Genomic DNA, 19,203 nt, shown 5'->3' on the forward strand with positions numbered 1-19,203 from the left:
AGGGTCCCCCTTTCTCAGGGCAGGGTCCCTCTTTTTCAGGGCAGGGTCCCCCTTTCTCAGGGCAGGGTCCCCCTTTCTCAGGGCAGGGTCCCTCTTTTTCAGGGCAGGGTCCCTCTTTTTCAGGGCAGGGTCCCCCTTTCTCAGGGCAGGGTCCCTCTTTTTCAGGGCAGGGTCCCCCTTTCTCAGTGCAGGGTCCCTCTTTTTCAGGGCAGGGTCCCTCTTTCTCAGGGCAGGGTCCCCCTTTCTCAGGGCAGGGTCCCCCTTTCTCAGGGCAGGGTCCCTCTTTTTCAGGGCAGGGTCCCCCTTTCTCAGGGCAGGGTCCCCCTTTCTCAGGGCAGGGTCCCCCTTTCTCAGGGCAGGGTCCCCCTTTCTCAGGGCAGGGTCCCCCTTTCTCAGGGCAGGACACTACAGGCTGCTCCAGTCCCGAGCCCTCCTCCCCCTCCCCTTCCCCTTTCCTTAGGGGAGTGAGTGGGCTGCAGCTCATCAGCCTCAGTGTGCGCTCCACAGCTCAGCACTCAGTCCTACCTCTGCTCCATCAGTCTCTGCTCAGGACCTCTGGATACAAGATGCTACATGAGTGGAGCCTGGCACTGCCTCAGCTGCTGCTGCTCTTCATCCACTGTCCCCCTGCACCCCTGGCATTTAACCTGGACGTAGACAAGGTGACAGTGTACAGTGGTCCCCAGAACAGCTACTTTGGATATTCTGTGGATTTCTACATCCCGGACTCCCACACGTAAGTGCTGCACAGACTGTGGGTGGAGGATGATGAGGGTTATACTTATATCATCAGCCTCCTGCTGTGCTAATGAATGCACAATTAATAATAGTCATCTCAGAGACTGATCACATGGCTGCTGAGAAGTCAGTGCACCCTACTCCGAACCTCAATCACTGCCTTGTTCTGATGTTTGGGGGGAAAAGAGGACGCTTCAGGTACCCAAAGTTACATGCAAATCATTAACCCTTGGCGTGCCAAGGCTGAGGGACAACAGGTGACTCCCTCTCCTTCATTGTCAGTGGAGGGGACCCTGTGCGGGCTCAGAGATGTCCTGGCCTGAAGGACTCTGCCAGGGACCTGGGGAGGATGAGCAGAGCACCTGCAGCCCGGAGCATGTAGCTGTGCAAAGGAGATCCTGGAGGAGTCCTCACTGCTCCTATGGAGTGGCTCCTAATAGCAGCCTTATGTATACTCTAATATCTATCTGCCTGCCTCATATCCATCTATTATCTATACATCTATCTATCATCTATTATCTATCTGTTATTTATCATCTATCTATCTACAGTATCTATTATCTATCTATTATCTATCTATCTATTATCTATCTATCTATTATCTATCTATTTATTATCTATCTATCTATTATCTATCTATTATCTATAATCTATTTATTATATATCTATCTATTATCTATTATTTATCTGTTATCTATCTATTATCAATCTATCACCCATCAATCATCTATCTATATATCTATTATCCATCTATTATCTATGTATTAGATCTATCTATTATCTATATCTTTCATATCTACCTATCTATGTCAAATGTGAAAAGCTGACAGCACTCCAATAGTTACCAAAGCAAGTGGACTTTAGTTAACCCATGTGGCGTATGGGAGACTGTGCACCCACATTGTATTTTTGAGTGTGATGTTCCAATTTCTATTTCTTGATATGTACAGTATCTATCTATCTATCTATCTATCTATCTATCTATCTATCTATCTATCTATCTATCATCTATCTATTATCTATCTATCTACTGTATATCAATCAGCTGGGTGTCAGGTTTGGTCTTGTGTATTCCTGATTCTCAACCTAGTATTGTTCTGTATAGGTCTGGCGAGTGCTGCTACCTAACATTCATATTAAGTATTGTAAGATAACAAGGTCAGATACATAAGTGAGAAACAGACATGATAGACAGATGATAAATATGAGATAGATAGATAGATAGATAGATAGATAGAGAAAATATGAGATAGATAAAAACATAATAAAATTGCGATATAAATTAATGTATTATATGAGAGCGATCTGCAGCTTTCAAACTAATAGTCAGTAAAATGATAATGGGTCAGAGATAGCTGTACTGGGTACTTAAGAGGAAACATCAAGTCCACAGGTAGAGCTGATATAGATTGATAAATTGTACATTTCTTAATATACATAGCAGATACATAGCTTTATAAATAAATATGACAAAAAATAGATTAAAATTTGACATAAATTGATAAATAGAAATATAACAGATAGATAATGGATGGATAGATAGATAGATAGATAATAGATAGATAATAGATAGATAGATGATAGATAGATAATAGATAGATAACAGATAATAGATGGCCTTCAGTCCTGCCTTATAACGTCTGTACCTTTCCCCATTTTCTATCCCATGGATATCATTATCCAGGACCCTTACCCCATGTGGTATAATGAGCCCCCCGTATGGTGTATTATTCTGTAGAAGGTGCTGATCATCGCTCCCTTCTCTCCATCTCTTACAGAACCGGCGTATTAATTGGAGCCCCCAAAGCCAACACCAGCCAACCGGAGATAGTGGAAGGAGGAGCGGTGTACTACTGCCCCTTCCCCAGCACAGGGACTCCCTGTAAGAGGATCCCATTTGACAACACTAGTGAGTATATCTATACCATGTGCGTGATTACCACCAGTGATGACAGGACCATATGACGGCCATGCTCAGGCCGGGGCGTCGTGATGTGAAGGTGTTTGCATTTGGGAAGTTAGTGACCCATTTGGTTAGCAGTAAAAGTGATAACACTGCATAAAATGCCGGCCTGGGTGTGGTGCTGCGGTGTGATACGTTGTGTCATTGTGGTGCTGCAGTGTGATACGTTGTGTCATTGTGGTGCTGCAGTGTGATACGTTGTGTCATTGTGGTGCTGCGGTGTGATACGTTGTGTCATTGTGGTGCTGCGGTGTGATACGCTGTGTCAGTGTGGTGCTGCGGTGTGATACGTTGTGTCAGTGTGGTGCTGCGGTGTGATACGCTGTGTCAGTGTGGTGCTGCGGTGTGATACGTTGTGTCATCGTGGTGCTGCGGTGTGATACGTTGTGTCAGTGTGGTGCTGCAGTGTGATACGTTGTGTCATTGTGGTGCTGCAGTGTGATACGTTGTGTCAGTGTGGTGCTGCGGTGTGATACGTTGTGTCATCGTGGTGCTGCGGTGTGATACGTTGTGTCAGTGTGGTGCTGCAGTGTGATACGTTGTGTCATTGTGGTGCTGCAGTGTGATACGTTGTGTCAGTGTGGTGCTGCGGTGTGATACGTTGTGTCAGTGTGGTGCTGCGGTGTGATACGTTGTGTCATTGTGGTGCTGCGGTGTGATACGTTGTGTCAGTGTGGTGCTGCGGTGTGATACGTTGTGTCAGTGTGGTGCTGCGGTGTGATACGTTGTGTCATCGTGGTGCTGCGGTGTGATACGTTGTGTCAGTGTGGTGCTGCGGTGTGATACGTTGTGTCAGTGTGGTGCTGCGGTGTGATACGTTGTGTCATTGTGGTGCTGCGGTGTGATACGTTGTGTCATTGTGGTACTAAAAATACCAGCAAAGTTGAGTCAAAGCCCAATTTCTCTCTCCTTAAACAGTAAACAGCACAGAGAAAAAATAATAAAATATAACTTTTAATAATATATTTCTTAAAACTACCCCAACAAACAAAAATAATGTGATATAGTGCACGTTAAAATTACACTCAATCAATTACAACGTCCATCCGGACAGACATATCATAGGGATGTAATAACTCTCATAAACCAGAGTCCCTAAAAATACATATGACAAACCAATTCTGATTAGATAGAATGCCCAATCAAAAAAAAGGTTAGTAGGTAGACCGTGTGCTCATAAATCCCGGCATCATACCCGATGCTCTTGTTAAAGGGATATCAACACAGTCTATATGTGGATTCCTTAGCCTGGTTGCATATGTAAACACCAACACAAATAAATCAGGAAAAAGGGAGGATCTCACCCATCAGTCGAGCAGGTACCAGTCATCTCCTCTTAATTCCCAGACAACCAGGTTTCCATGGAGGGAGTGGATCACATATAGACCTAATATGCCCTGTATAGGCTAGAATGGCCCTGATCCCCAAACTCCCGCCCTTACAAGGGCAGTCCACATCTGACCCTTATAGGGAATATGACATACCACATTTAGCCCAAGTAGTATCAGGACTGAACCCTAGTCCCCCATGTAAGAACTTTTGTTCCCTATTAGAGAGTACAGTTCCCCTGAGGAGTCGTGGTGAAGACGAAACGCATCGGGTTGTACAGGGACAAATAGGGCTATGAGTATAAGGGTCAGATGTGGACTGCCCTTGTAAGGGCGGGAGTTTGGGGATCAGGGCCATTCTAGCCTATACAGGGCATATTAGGTCTATAAGTGATCCACTCCCTCCATGGAAACCTGGTTGTCTGGGAATTAAGAGGAGATGACTGGTACCTGCTCGACTGATGGGTGAGATCCTCCCTTTTTCCTGATTTATTTGTGTTGGTGTTTACATATGCAACCAGGCTAAGGAATCCACATATAGACTGTGTTGATATCCCTTTAACAAGAGCATCGGGTATGATGCCGGGATTTATGAGCACACGGTCTACCTACTAACCTTTTTTTTGATTGGGCATTCTATCTAATCAGAATTGGTTTGTCATATGTATTTTTAGGGACTCTGGTTTATGAGAGTTATTACATCCCTATGATATGTCTGTCCGGATGGACGTTGTAATTGATTGAGTGTAATTTTAACGTGCACTATATCACATTATTTTTGTTTGTTGGGGTAGTTTTAAGAAATATATTATTAAAAGTTATATTTTATTATTTTTTCTCTGTGCTGTTTACTGTCATTGTGGTACTGCAGTGTGATACGTTGTGTCATTGTGGTGCTGCGGTGTGATACGTTGTGTCATTGTGGTGCTGCGGTGTGATACTTTGTGTCATCGTGGTGCTGCGGTGTGATACGTTGTGTCATTGTGGTGCTGACACTTACATAGGGGGGCTTTGCTTTTCAGAGACATGTGGTCACAGGGGGTCAACTCTGGAGGTTAGGAAAAAAGACAATTACTGCAGAGACAGTGCCTCCTATTGTTGTGGTTTGTGTTGGTATTGCAGCACTTCATTCAAGCTATTGGTCCTGAGCAGCAATAATAGAAATTGCCCTAAGACAAGTGTGCCGCCATTGACATTTTTCTTATTTTTCTTTAAAAAATGTTTTTTTTATTTTTAAAAACAGAGTTTATTGCATTCTAATCGTGGTTCACTCTCTAATCTTACGGGCACTGAGCAGCACTCACTTAGGCAGCAAATCAAGAAGGGAACAACTTGCTTCATTTAATCATTTTCCTAACATGAAATGAAAAAATACTGAATGTATGTGACTACCACTAGGGGGAGCTTGCTGCATACAAATTATATGGCTCCCATTGAGCCCAAAATTAGTGTACAATGTAAGGTGCAGCGAAAGGGGCAATGTAAGTGGCAATGTAAGGGGCTTCCTGTAGTGCTGGCTGTAAGCAGAAGGATTTTATGTTTATATTTCAAGGAGTTTATGAAAAATAACAGAATAAATTGTGATAAAAAATGAGTAATATTCATTTGTTCAGTCCTCCGCCTTGGTCGTCCCTACTGGTCTTTCACTACTATCCTGCATCGATGATCTTCCGTACATAAATGTGACCTGTGCAGCCAATCACTAGCCTCGGCAGTGATATTTCCATTCACAGTGAAAGACTGCTGAGGCCACTGATTGGTTGCAGCGGTCACATGGATGAACGTGATGTCATCACTGCAGATAAGTAACAAAAGGCCGGGAAGTGGGGACTGAGGATTGCACAGGGAAGTATAAGACTGGGGCTCCATTGCTAAAGGTCAGCACAGTGCAAGGGAAAGGGGGCCGCATTGTAACCCCTTAGGGCACCGCAATTACAACAAACAAATAACTAAGGCACAAATTATTGCAAGTCCCTGTGGCTGTTCGACAGCTACAACACATGCAGGGATTTCAAGTTTATCAGGTCTGTTCCTGTCTGTCATGCGGCCGCGAGGACTCAGACATAGTATTCGAGCACGCCGCAGACACTCTATTAGCACTCGAGCATGCTGAGATAACACCTTATCGCTCATCACCACTACTAACCGCCATGTGTGCAGGTTTTCCTCGTTTCTGAGTTCATCTGTCGCCGCTGGCTTTTATGAATCTCACAGATTTATATTCTGTGCTTCGGGCACATAATTGAAGACTTTGATGGGTTTTACTTCCATGACTTTGTCTTGTGTAATTTTAGCCTGTTATTATTATTTTCTCATGCGACTGACGGTGGTAACGACTTCCACATGTTAATTAGAAGCCCAGAAAGCATTGTTTCCTATTGTCAGTGTTACATGCTCGCAGCCCGGTACTTTTATTATGCTTATTATCGGATAGCTGTCCCCTGTTGATTTCCTTCTGGCGTCTCTGGAGTTTCGCTCCTGACATACTTCTTATTTCCTCAGCAACCGAACATCCTTGCAATGCTCTCATTGAACTCCCATTGCACTTGGATACCTAGGATGAGTGGGGATGAAATTCCTTCCTTGTCTCCAGGGCCTCCATAATGACCAGCCTCTTTCCTTTTTCCTGTAATGCCTTAGTTATCCTGCGGGGGCACTGTGGCGTAACTAAAAACGTACAGGCCGGGTTCTTTCTTTGATTCCTGCTGATCGCTGTGGGTCTCCAGATATTCTGTAATCAGGTTTTAATGAGTAAAACCCTTTAGGCAACACTTTTTAATGACAGAATAACTTTCTAAAGATTCCCAGAGGGAGACACCCGTAGGCTAAAGACTGAAGGGCTATTTAATGTGTATAACCAAGCGGTAGTGCTTATGTTCAACAGAGGTGGTAATGCCCATGTGTGACCACCACATTCATAGGCAGAGAACGGTTTGATGGTCAAGCATGCCCACTACTGCTCCATTCACACTGGCTTCGGGAAATAAACTGTTGGCGTTTCCTGGGCGGTTTCCACTCACGCGAAAACCATGTTGAGTTTGCCTACATGGAAAAGATGTCATGTACACAGATCCTTAGAGTCATGTTTAGGAACGACTTTGGAAACCAAGTTTTAATATAAAATGCATAAATTTGTAATGAGACGTATTAATTTCTGGGCAGCTTTCCAGAACTCTTCTGGCATTGTGCAGACTTTGTCTTGGGTTTATATCTTTAAGTGCTTAGTGCTGGCTGTGCATTTCTTTCAGGTCTTCAGTCGACATGTACGCGTCGCTCACCCATTCCCACCTGTCATGTACCACACTCTGCACCTTGTAAAATAGAAGTGATGCGAGTGGTAAATGTCTGGCAATGCTTGTCCGGTTTCCTTGCCTGGATTGCAATTGTCTGGACTTTATGAACTGTGGCAGGATTTCTTGTCATATTTTTAAAGCATATCTTCTTACTACAGGACGTAAAAATACTGAGCAATGGTTTTGCAAGGGTTTTTAAAGTAGTCATAATGTATGGCATGCAGGTACAGTGCCAGTGCTGTGGTCATGATGTTGATGGTCATCTAGGTGCAATATGAACTATGCTGACCACGGGGTGGGCGTTACCTTCAAGGAATAGAAAGAGGCATCATTTGGAACACAAGTCTTTTATTTCTTTACTTTTCTCCCCAGAGGCAAATAATGGTTACACACCAGTAAAAGTATACAGTATAATGGTTACACATCCAAAGAGGGAAACAGCTTAATGGTTACACAACCAAAGAGGGAAACAGCTTAATGGTTACACAACCAAAGAGGGAAACAGCTTAATGGTTACACATCCAAAGAGGGAAACAGCTTAATGGTTATACATTCAAAAAGGGAAACAGCATAATGGTTATACATCCAAAGAGGGAAACAGCTTAATGGTTACACAACCAAAGAGGGAAACAGCTTAATGGTTACACAACCAAAGAGGGAAGCAGCTTAATGGTTACACATCCAAAGTCGGAAACATCTTAATGGTTACACATCCAAAGAGGGAAACAGCTTAATGGTTATACATCCAAAGAGGGAAACAGCATAATGGTTATACATCCAAAGAGGGAAACAGCTTAATGGTTACACATCCAAAGAGGGAAACAGCTTAATGGTTACACATCCAAAGAGGGAAACAGCTTAATGGTTACACATCCAAAGAGGGAAACAGCTAAATGGTTACACAACCGAAGAGGGAAACAGCTTAATGGTTACACATCCAAAGAGGGAAACAGCTTAATGGTTACACATCCAAAGAGGGAAACAGCTTAATGGTTACACAACCAAAGAGGGAAACGGCTTAATGGTTACACATCCAAAGAGGGAAACGGCTTAATGGTTACACATCCAAAGAGGGAAACGGCTTAATGGTTACACATCCAAAGAGGGAAACGGCTTAATGGTTACACATCCAAAGAGGGAAACGGCTTAATGGTTACACAACCAAAGAGGGAAACGGCTTAATGGTTACACAACCAAAGAGGGAAACGGCTTAATGGTTACACATCCAAACAGGGAAACGGCTTAATGGTTACACATCCAAAGAGGGAAACGGCTCAATGGTTACACAACCAAAGAGGGAAACGGCTCAATGGTTACACAACCAAAGAGGGAAACGGCTCAATGGTTACACAACCAAAGAGGGAAACGGCTCAATGGTTACACAACCAAAGAGGGAAACGGCTCAATGGTTACACAACCAAAGAGGGAAACGGCTCAATGGTTACACATCAAAAGAGGGAAATGGCTTAATGGTTGCACAACCAAAGAGGGAAACAGCTTAATGGTTACACATCCAAAGAGGGAAACAGCTTAATGGTTACACATCCAAAGAGGGAAACGGCTTAATGGTTACACAACCAAAGAGGGAAACGGCTTAATGATTACACATCCAAAGAGGGAAACGGCTTAATGGTTACACATCCAACGAGAGAAACGGCTTAATGGTTACACATCCAAAGAGGGAAACGGCTTAATGCTTACACAACCAAAGAGGGAAACAGCTTAATGGTTACACATCCAAACAGGGAAACGGCTTAATGGTTACACATCCAAAGAGGGAAACGGCTCAATGGTTACACAACCAAAGAGGGAAACTGCTTAATGGTTACACATCCAAAGAGGGAAACGGCTCAATGGTTACACAACCAAAGAGGGAAACTGCTTAATGGTTACACATCCAAAGAGGGAAATGGCTTAATGGTTACACAACCAAAGAGGGAAACGGCTTAATGGTTACACAACCAAAGAGGGAAACGGCTTAATGGTTACACATCAAAAGAGGGAAACGGCTTAATGGTTACACAACCAAAGAGGGAAACGGCTTAATGGTTACACATCAAAAGAGGGAAATGGCTTAATGGTTGCACAACCAAAGAGGAAAACAGTTTAATGGTTATACATCCAAAGCGGGAGACAGCTTAATGGTTACACATCCAAAGAGGGAAACAGCTTAATGGTTATACATCCAAAGAGGGAATCAGCATAATGGTTGTGCATCCAAAGAGCGAAACAGCATAATGGTTACACAGCCAAAGAGGGAAACAGCTTAATGGTTACACAACCAAAGATGGGAAACAGCTTAATGGTTATACATCCAAAGAGGGAAACAGCATAATGGTTGTACATCCAAAGAGGGAAACAGCATAATGGTTATACATCCAAAGAGGGAAACAGCTTAATGGTTACACATCCAAAGTGGGAAACATCTTAATGGTTACACATCCAAAGAGGGAAACAGCTTAATGGTTACACAACCAAAGAGGGAAACAGCTTAATAGTTACACATCCAAAGAGGGAAACAGCTTAATAGTTACACATCCAAAGAGGGAAACAGCTTAATGGTTACACATCCAAAGAGGGAAACAGCTTAATGGTTACAGATCGAAAAATGGAAACATCTTAATGGTTACACAACCAAAGAGAGAAACAGCCTAATGGTTACACATCCAAAGAGGGAAACACTACATTTCTGCCCACTGCAGCGAACTTACATGGCTGCCCATTACTTATCCTGCCATTAACAACTTTTTTGCTGGGTTGAACTATACCTAGAGCAATCAAATTATACAACCCTTTTACAGAAATTTCCTATCCCTAAAAATACATTTTATCAAGTTGAAAATTCCTTAAAAAATACAAGATATACTAGCCCGCCACTACTTGTGCCCACTCCTGTTTTGCTATAGCAGAGCACTAACTTTTCATCCATGTCATATGACTCCTGCAGGCAATGAGGTCTCTATGGCCTGATTCTCCTGCAAGGATTACTATATGGCAGAGGGCACAAGTAGTCAAGTACATGTAGTGCCTGAAAAGGCTGATATATTATATTTTTAGGGGTAGGAAACGCCTTTAAATCAGTCCTCTTAATGCTGCTTATCTAAAAACTCGCAAATGAAAACACCACTTAATCCAGCGCCATAAATCCCAGCCTCATATTCAGCTCCCGCGTTGCGATTATACTTAGGATTTATACAAACAGATACTTTGGTTATTTTTGGAATCGAGCTCACAGCCTCAGACTATAAAAGAAAAAACAGCAAAATGAAGAAGGCCATCAACCGTTTGGAAATTTCACCCTTTGGTCTTTATGAAGTCTTTTACAAGATGATTCTCAGGGTCTGGTGCCGATTGTTCCTGTCCTTTTCATGTTCATTAGCAGAAAGTAATCAGAATGTAGTAAACAAAACAAAAAAACAGACCAAAAGGTCATCACTGACCTCCTCTTGTAACTGGAAGAACCACACCAGGGCATAGCTATGATCAATGATCCCAGATCCTCTGAAATCCACCCATCTCATTCAAGGATCAGTGTACTCGCTCTTTAAATTTCAGCTCGGTGTTTTCAGATTGGCTATTTTATTTAAGCAGAAGCCCACCTCATTGAAGAGAAAGCTGCTGCATTTATTTCCTAGGGAAAGAGGGGAAGATTATAAACCACCAACCAGAAACTACATATACTGATGGGAATATACTCATACCAGACTTGGGAAAATTCCAAGGAATCTAATAAGACTCTAATTTTTTTAGTTGTTTTTATGTCCTTGGGTTGGCAAATCACTTAAAATATCAGATAGCACTCCTTCCTTTTCTTAAGGACCCCGTAAACATCAGTTGAAAGTCAGCTCTAGATATAAATTTTGGAAGAACTGCCCAACCATCTGATGCATGTTATGCACCTATCCTTCACCCCGGTCTGCTAAACTCTGTTGTACTCCAGATCGGGCTTTCTAGATGGCCTTGCACAATCCCATGTGATCACCTGCCTGCGCCTAAATAAGGCTCATCAAGACACACACCTGTGTCTTGATATTAAAACTGTAGTGTTCCTGACTCTTGTCTGCCTGCAGCCTTCAGTATCTCTGCAACATGTCTGCAAACTCCAAGATGTCCCCTGGCTGCCTGCGGCTTCCAGACTCCCAGTCTCCTGTCTGCCTGTGGCCTTCAGCATCTCTGCAACCTGTCTATGGACTCCAGGATGTCCCCTGACTGCCTGCGGCGTCCGGACCCTTAGTTTCCTGCACCGAAGCCCACCCAGACATTGGGCTTGAAGGATCCACCTCACAAACTGAGCTTAACAATGTGTATGTGAGCCTCCCAACTCTCTGGAGACAAAAGGATCGGGCATTTGAAATTTCAGGGTAAATAAGCCACTGCCAGAGGTTTCTGACAGCAGCTTTCTACTGTCCCCTGTTGTAAACATGTGGATGCTCGGAAAGGCAAATGCTGAGGTCTATGGGGGAGCCGGGAGAGATAGCTCTGTCAAATGAACATTCAGTAAGCAACTATCTAATTTTGTATGGCCAGCTTTGGAATAAGGCATGATCTACCAAGTTTAGTTGCCATCTCATGAGTATAAAGGCTTCCCAGCACTCTATACCATGCAGAGATTGGAAGGAGAAGGATCAGGCAGCTGGATTTCAATATGCCCGATCCTCTTGTTTTCTAGAGGTAATGAGTCACTTTCTCTATCATGTGAGTTCCACCATCTTCATCTCTACCTATATAATCGTCTGGCATATCCAAAACCATTAGAACTGAAAACCCACCTTTTTGATAGACTGAGACACGTCCTCGGACATATTTATGTCAAATTATATCCTTGAAACTTGAAGTCGCATTGATGTTCTCTGCAGTTAGTCTTCTTACCGGCGAACATCACAGCCTGAAGCCGCTGACACACGTAATCTCTCACAACAGTAGAGAGGAGATCAAAAGCTAACATGAGGCTGCAGTAGATGCCTTCACTTCAATTTCTTTTAAATCCACCTACACATGTTTCTGATTTTTTTTTTTTTTTAAATACAAAAATAGGTTTTCACAGAGAGGCTTCCAAGTCTGGCCGCATCTGTTTCAGCCCCTTTGTCACATAGTTTACGAGATAACATCAGCCTTCTGCAGGATGTGCTTTCAAGAACAAGAAGAGTAAAATAAAAAAAATTTGCTTTAGCATCCCGTATGTATGAACTGAGAAACACAGGATGAGCCCAGTTGTATGAGAGCCAATGGTTAATCTCACAATACATCTTTCAAGGAGCGAGAACCATTTCCTCCTCCAGACCGGGCAGAACGAGGCTGGAGATGATCCTGAAGGAATATGAGAGAAGAGCCAAACTTAAGACTAAGATGTAGGACTCTCAGATAAAGGCCTACATTTCTGGATATCGTCAGCGCTATTCTCTGAGTGCAATGTTTCAGAAAGTCAACATTTCGCTTAGGAACAACTTAATTGTGTCTGGAAAGAGCCCAAAGTGAAGAATTCTGTATCTGTACTTCAAAAAGGTCCATCAAGCTTGACCGCATGATCTGATTGTTACATCATTGTGCTTTATTTAAAGGCGTCTTCCAGTTTCATGTTTAATCACCCCATAATGAAAAGTTCTGCTACTTCCTAATATTCTTTGAGCCCGATTCATGGAAGCTTTCACTACAGAATTATGGCTTAAAAGCTTTGAAAAGTTGCAAAATTTAGGTGCAACTTGGAGTTGTGGCTAAATTTTGAGACTTTTGGCGTTTACACGCCATTTTCTGGGGCAGGACGGGAAGTGGCGTAGGATGTGTGGCGAGGCACTCACAAAGGTGTATCCTGCTCGTCCAACTATCCTGATTCATGAAGAGGTGTTTGCAAGAGCGTCTGACTCCAGAATATCCTCTCATCGAGACCAACGTAAACCATTGTGTTTGAATTCTTCAACATTTTCAAGATCTCTGTTTTATCCTGTGAATTTGAATGTGACGCTGGTGGGTGTGGACCACTGTGCCACAGGCCAGGCTTACCCCAGAGAGGCTTGACATAGTGACTACCGAGTAGTCACTAGAGCCTCTGATGGTGAGGATAGGCTTAGTTGTAAGTAGTCACCAGGTACTACTCCATGGCACTCCCCGGGTCTGCAGCAGCTGACCGGAGGGTCAGAAACACGGCAACGAGGTACAGGAGGACAAAGGAAAAGACATGGTCAGGCAATCAGGCGTCAGGGCAGGCAGTACAGGTTCAGTATACGTAGTCGAGGTTAGGAACGGAGAGCTCAGGATAAATGGTAAACGATCTGGGTCAATAGCAGGAGAGACATAACACATGCACCCACAGGATCCAGCAACAAGCAACAGGGAAGAGCGCCTCTCTTGTCATTAGGCTGTTTATGGTACTGGAGAAAAAGCATTTGCCGTGGATGTGAGATGCGCGTGCACAGAGCGGGCTCAGGAGCTGCACCTGCTCAGTACGCAGAAGGTGACGGTGGTTATACAGCTAGCTTGCATCTCTAACAGCGCCGACTGGAAAGATCTTCAATCAGTGCTCTTTAACCCCTTCAAAGATGCTGTCTGTCATTTAAAGGGTGTATCCAGGACTTTTTTTTTTACTACGCTAACTACCTGTTCTATCTGGCGTCTGCACAGCGGTAATGAGTTACTCTACAACAACGGAGCAGCTCTTCTTCTTCTGGGCTGCTCTGTCGACACTGCGTGACTGCTGGTGTCATGCTGATTGACAGCCGGCTTTCCACAGTCAATCAGCGAGGCGACTGCTGTCAATCAGCATGACATTAACAGTCACGCCTCGTCAACAGAGCAGAGCGGAACAGTCTGTCGATGTGACGTCAGTAGAAGCCGCTGAATAGCTGGGTTGATTGGTCTCTGACCGCTGTGTGCTGTCACAGATCGGAGCCACACACAACAGGCAGATGGGTAGCAACTACCTGCGTGTTACATCTTAGGCCTATAGTAAAAAAAAAATAAATAAAATTAGTCCAAGATAACCCCTTTAAGTGTTGCGACCCCACATGGCGAGATGACTTCCACCTGCCATATCGGTAAATTCACTCAATATTGAACAACTGCAGTATTGTACATAGGACAAGCGATCAAATGATCACCGGTCTCGGATATAAAAAATTTTAAAAAAATATAAAAATTTGAATCACCCCCTTTTCCCCAGTTAAAAAAAATAGAGATGTAAAAAAAAATTTGGCATCACCAAAAATATGAAAAAATTAAATGATTTAACCCATATAATAGACGCTGTTAAACAAAAATTAACATTTTTCTGTCTCCTCTCTTCCCTCAAAAAATGCAGCAAAATTTGATACAAACATCGTTTGTACCCAAAAATGTAAAAAAAAAAAAAAAACCCTGACACAACCGGTAGGTCTCAGAAAATGGGGACACATACTTTTTTTTTTTCAAATCTGTAATTTTTTTTTCACCAATATATAAGTTTGGTTTCTCTGTAATCATACTGACCTGAAGAATCGCATTTCCAGGTTATTTTTACTGCACAAAAAAAAGGAAACCCAAAAACCAAATAGCGGAATTTTTCCCCTGTGTTTTTTAGTGCATGATATAATATAGTGAATGGTGTCATACAAAAGTACAACTCATCCCGCAAAAAAGAATTCCTCGTATGACGATGTTAGCGGAAAAATGAAAACGTTATGGCTCCTGGAAGAAGTTGCGCAAAAAATGGTAAAATTAAAATTGGGCGCAGCAGGAAGGAGATAAAGGTGTTGTCAGTAACTTTATAATATTTAAAAATAGGTTGTTCTAAAATAATAAAAAAATAATAATTTTCTACCAGACTTACGCCATTTCTCCATACTTCTGCCTGTGTCCCCTGTCGGTCTCCTCACTTTTTCTTTTGAGTGGGAACACCGATGTCTGCTGCAACCTCTAGGAAACTGGATATTGACCGTCCATAGGAGTTGGATATAATGGTTGTCACCCAGCAGATAATAAGCAGCAAATGATCGTATTCCTCATGGTGTACGGACGACTATTTATAAGGAAATGCTCTGCAGCCACGAGAACATCTGCGTGAAATACAATCTGTGTGGCCCTCTCTCCAGTCGGGGTCCACGTGTTGGAGATGCTTCAGGTTGGTCCATGGTGAGGTAGACCGTACGACCAATGTTGGAAATTGGCAGGATATATGGAGAATTCTTCCTTTGTAGGAATATTTTTTTAATGTCTGTAGGATTGGCAGCAAACATCAGCAAAATGAGTAACAGGATAAGTAGTCGTGTCTGGGCCCCGGCTAGGAATACCATGTAACTTGCCCAGGGCTACGACAGACTTAAGGAGAACTTGAATTCTGTCTGCGACCGTATCCTGCACAGAAGCCTTGTAAAAGGAGTTTCAATGGGTTACATGCCCATCTGGGCAGCGTTATTCACACCTATTCTACCGGCCACTGAAGGGGCCCAAACTGGTAATATTATATTGGATTGCAAGGGTTGAACTGAGGCAGCCAATCTCGAGAGAGCAAGCCCAGGGTCTGACACAGTAATGTGCCTGTTGGGCTCACTAGATGAGGTGGATCCTCAAAGCTCAGTGTCCAGGTGGGCACAGGGGCCCTGGGTGTTGAGGAACACGGGGAAACAGATAGCAGAGGTACTGGAGACCGCAGGCAGACAGGAGACTGGGAACAGGTAGATGAGTTCCTGGACGCTGCAGACAGACAGGAGTACTGAAACAGATAGCAGAGGTCCTAGAAGACCGTGAACAGGTAGCAGAGGTCCTGGAAGATAGGAAACATGAAGCAGAGGTACTGGAAGCCACAGGTGGACCAGAGATGTCCTGAGGCGAACACGTAGAAGAGGTCCTGGAAAACCGGCAAGACAGAACTCTAAAGCAACTAGAAAGTCTAAATACCAAGACAACAGTGTCTTGCTGGGCCTTATATAGGTCCAGACAGATGGTCACATGGGATCACACCGGACCATCTGCAAAGCCCGACGTGTTGCAAAGCAGAGTTCATTAGACCGGAGTGAGGGGAGCACAGTCCATTCTTCTGGCTTAATAGGCAGATACTGATGACAGACCTGGGGGTTATTGTTAGACCTTATGGAAACCCATATGTACCCAGCCACCATGTTGTAGTGATCGACAAGCTGGCAGAGGGAGCCCTCTCCCTCTGTCAATCCCCTATGCATATTTTAAGGGACTAAAATACTACAATCATCTAAGGTAACACTGAAGTGTAACAGCTGGACATCAACCTGAGTCTCTTGAGTACATCTTGCAGTGCGCGACAAGCTGACAGAGGGAGCCCTCTTCCTCTGTCAATCCCCTTTGCAACTTTTAATAGACTAAAATATTACCATTGTCTAAGGCAGGGGTGGTGAATCTTTTTTCTGCCAAGGGCCATTTGGATATTTATACCATCCTTCGGGGGGCCGTACAAACTCCGTCCACAAAGTGCATCCTGACTTTGGCACTGGTGTCAGGACGTAATCTTCTATTGCATGCCCTTCAATGTTCAGTAGTGAACACTGCGTGTGTGTGCTAACAGAGCAAGAAGAAATTAATGAGCTGGAGGCTCCCTGCCCAAGAATGCGGCCCCTGAGAATCTGCTCGGAGGCCTGATATAAGGTCAGAAATGGCCCTGGGGCCTGAGGTTCCCCACCCCTGATCTAAGGTAAAACCGAAGTGTAATAGCTGGACGTCAACCTGAGTCTCTTGAATACATTGTGCAGTATACTCACGCATGTAGAAATGGCACCCGCTAATGACAGATACTGTATACCTGTTATAAGTCGTTTAGGGCATGTACCCACAAAGAGAATACGCTGCATTTTTTCCAGTGCATTTCTTTGTGAAGAAAATCTGCTGCATCTAACATTTCTAGCAAAGTGGATGTGATTTCGGCCAATCAGCTGCTCTCCGTGTTGGCGGATGCCAGCCGGGAACTGCTCCGTCTTCTAAAAGTGGCCGCGGCCAGGTACTGCACATCCGCCTCCTATTGATGTGAATAGGAGCCAAATGTGCAGCACCCAGCCGTCACTATCAGAAGACAGAGCAGCTCCACAATTGAGCACTTCCGGCCAGCAACAGCAGCTGAGAACATCTGATCGGTGGGTGTTCTGGGTGTCTGACCGTGACCCATCAGACAACGATAACCTATCCTAAGGATTGGAAACAATGATAAAGTACTGGACGACCCCTTTAAAGACGCTGTGAATTTTCCTTGTTTTTAGTTTTGTTTTCCAAAAGGCTTCTATGGTGAATCTGAACAAACACATTGTTTCTGCATTAAAAAAAATTAAACCAGATCTGTATCTACAAAAGGGAAAGCACGTTGAAAAGTTGTGGGAAAGCATGATGTGGGAATTCCGTAGAAAAAATGCAGCATTTCTGCACATGGAAACATACATGGCCTAAAGGTTTAATAAATAAAGACTGTTATATATAAATGCCTTTTAAATCGTGATTAAATTGCTGGTTATCCTATTAGTTCGCGTGTTGTCAGGAGATACATACAATTTAGACAGTTTGCATATTATCCTTGCTGCGCCCAGCAGAGCTGTCTGCGTCCTTCCAGATGTGCACGCGTGTTTCCCTTCTATTAAGTGCATGTTACATCAGGGGATCTATATATAGACGTGTTTGTATGAACTTAGGCTAATAGTCTGTCTCTAGTCTGCAAGTAATAGACACGGTACACGTCTCAGATCCAGAGAAAGCTTCCTGCTGCGCCCTTTATGAGATATGCTGCAGTCCCAAAACCTTCCCCCCCCCAGTTATAATAGATAACTTGGATCTGATAGTAAATTCATATGGACAGTACTGGAGATGATCGCTTCACGCCCCCTGGTCCACAGTCCACGTCAGTGCTCTCTGGCCATGGACAGGAGCTGTGTGAATCTTCTTACCCTCCAGGTTCGCCTTATGATTAGCCATGGCTGTCGGTTTGTCACCTGTGCACCACATAGATGTCGTCACCCCAGGCTGGCGTATAAAGCGCTGCTCAAGAGAACCTGGAAGCTCTGGAAATTTACCCAGCTCTGGTCCACGGCCACAGAGCACTGACCTGGACCGTGGACCAGGGTTGCACAAATTGACCCACTCATCTTTAGACAGGACCCATTATCATCTCCCTTGTGACTTCTGAGCTAATGGGTAGTCATCTATTCAAGATCCTAATTTCTTGGCCAGTGTAGAGAGAGGTTATGAAGTGCATCTTTTGGAGGACCTGCCAAGTCCTATATTACACAGGTAGACCATTGATTTGAATAGGCATTGTGTAATACTCAGATTCTCCTCTGGAGGAGCTGTTGGGAAATTAAATACTTTTAACCAGTTTTCTTCCCAGATCACAGCAGATCACTGGGGGTCATAACTGGGAAGCACTTTGCAGTCAGCTTATGATAAAGAGATCCAACTAATAAGTAGGGTTTTCCCAAAAGAGAGAACTCTATTAATGTGTCTAGATTTAGTTGAACTTGCTTTTCTGTCTGCTATGTTAAGGATAGAGAAGGATGAAGACTGTGCAATTTATAATATGTAATGTACTATTTAAAGAGGACCTGCCTCTTGTTCAAAAATGTTACCTTGTAAAAATCCCTAAGCTCCCCTGATTCTGCCGCTCTTTCCCCATTTTGCGCTGCTTCACTCCATTTCGGAGATACTTACATTTCTTTCTTCTGGAGCACAGCATGTGAAATTTCTGGTTTCAGTCCAACTGGACAATTCTTAACAGCTTTGTCTGGGGTGTACACGCTCATCTCTCCCTTCCAGATACTGCCAATCACAGCTCACCAGTGTCTGAGCCTGCTAGATCAGCTCCCTGGCTGTGATTGGCAGTCTTTGGGAGCGAGTGGTGAAAGTGCACGCTCCCAGACAAGGCTGTGAAGAAACGGTCAGTTGGACGACAAAGCAGAAATATGTA

At 43.7% G+C, this 19,203-nt stretch overlaps 1 protein-coding gene across 1 annotated transcript in view; it reads left to right on the plus strand.

The window, feature by feature from the left end:
• The first annotated feature begins 497 nt into the window (after positions 1-497).
• Positions 498-19,203, plus strand: part of ITGA8 (integrin subunit alpha 8) — a 180,110-nt gene continuing 161,404 nt past the window's right edge. Inside the window, exons 1-2 of the mRNA XM_069729449.1 lie at positions 498-736; positions 2,517-2,647. Coding sequence (XP_069585550.1) covers positions 567-736; positions 2,517-2,647 — 301 coding nt within the window. The 5' untranslated portion in view covers positions 498-566. The remainder of the gene's footprint in view (positions 737-2,516; positions 2,648-19,203) is intronic.

This window comes from Ranitomeya imitator, chromosome 6 (genome assembly GCF_032444005.1).
Source record: "Ranitomeya imitator isolate aRanImi1 chromosome 6, aRanImi1.pri, whole genome shotgun sequence".
NCBI lineage: Eukaryota > Metazoa > Chordata > Amphibia > Anura > Dendrobatidae > Ranitomeya > Ranitomeya imitator.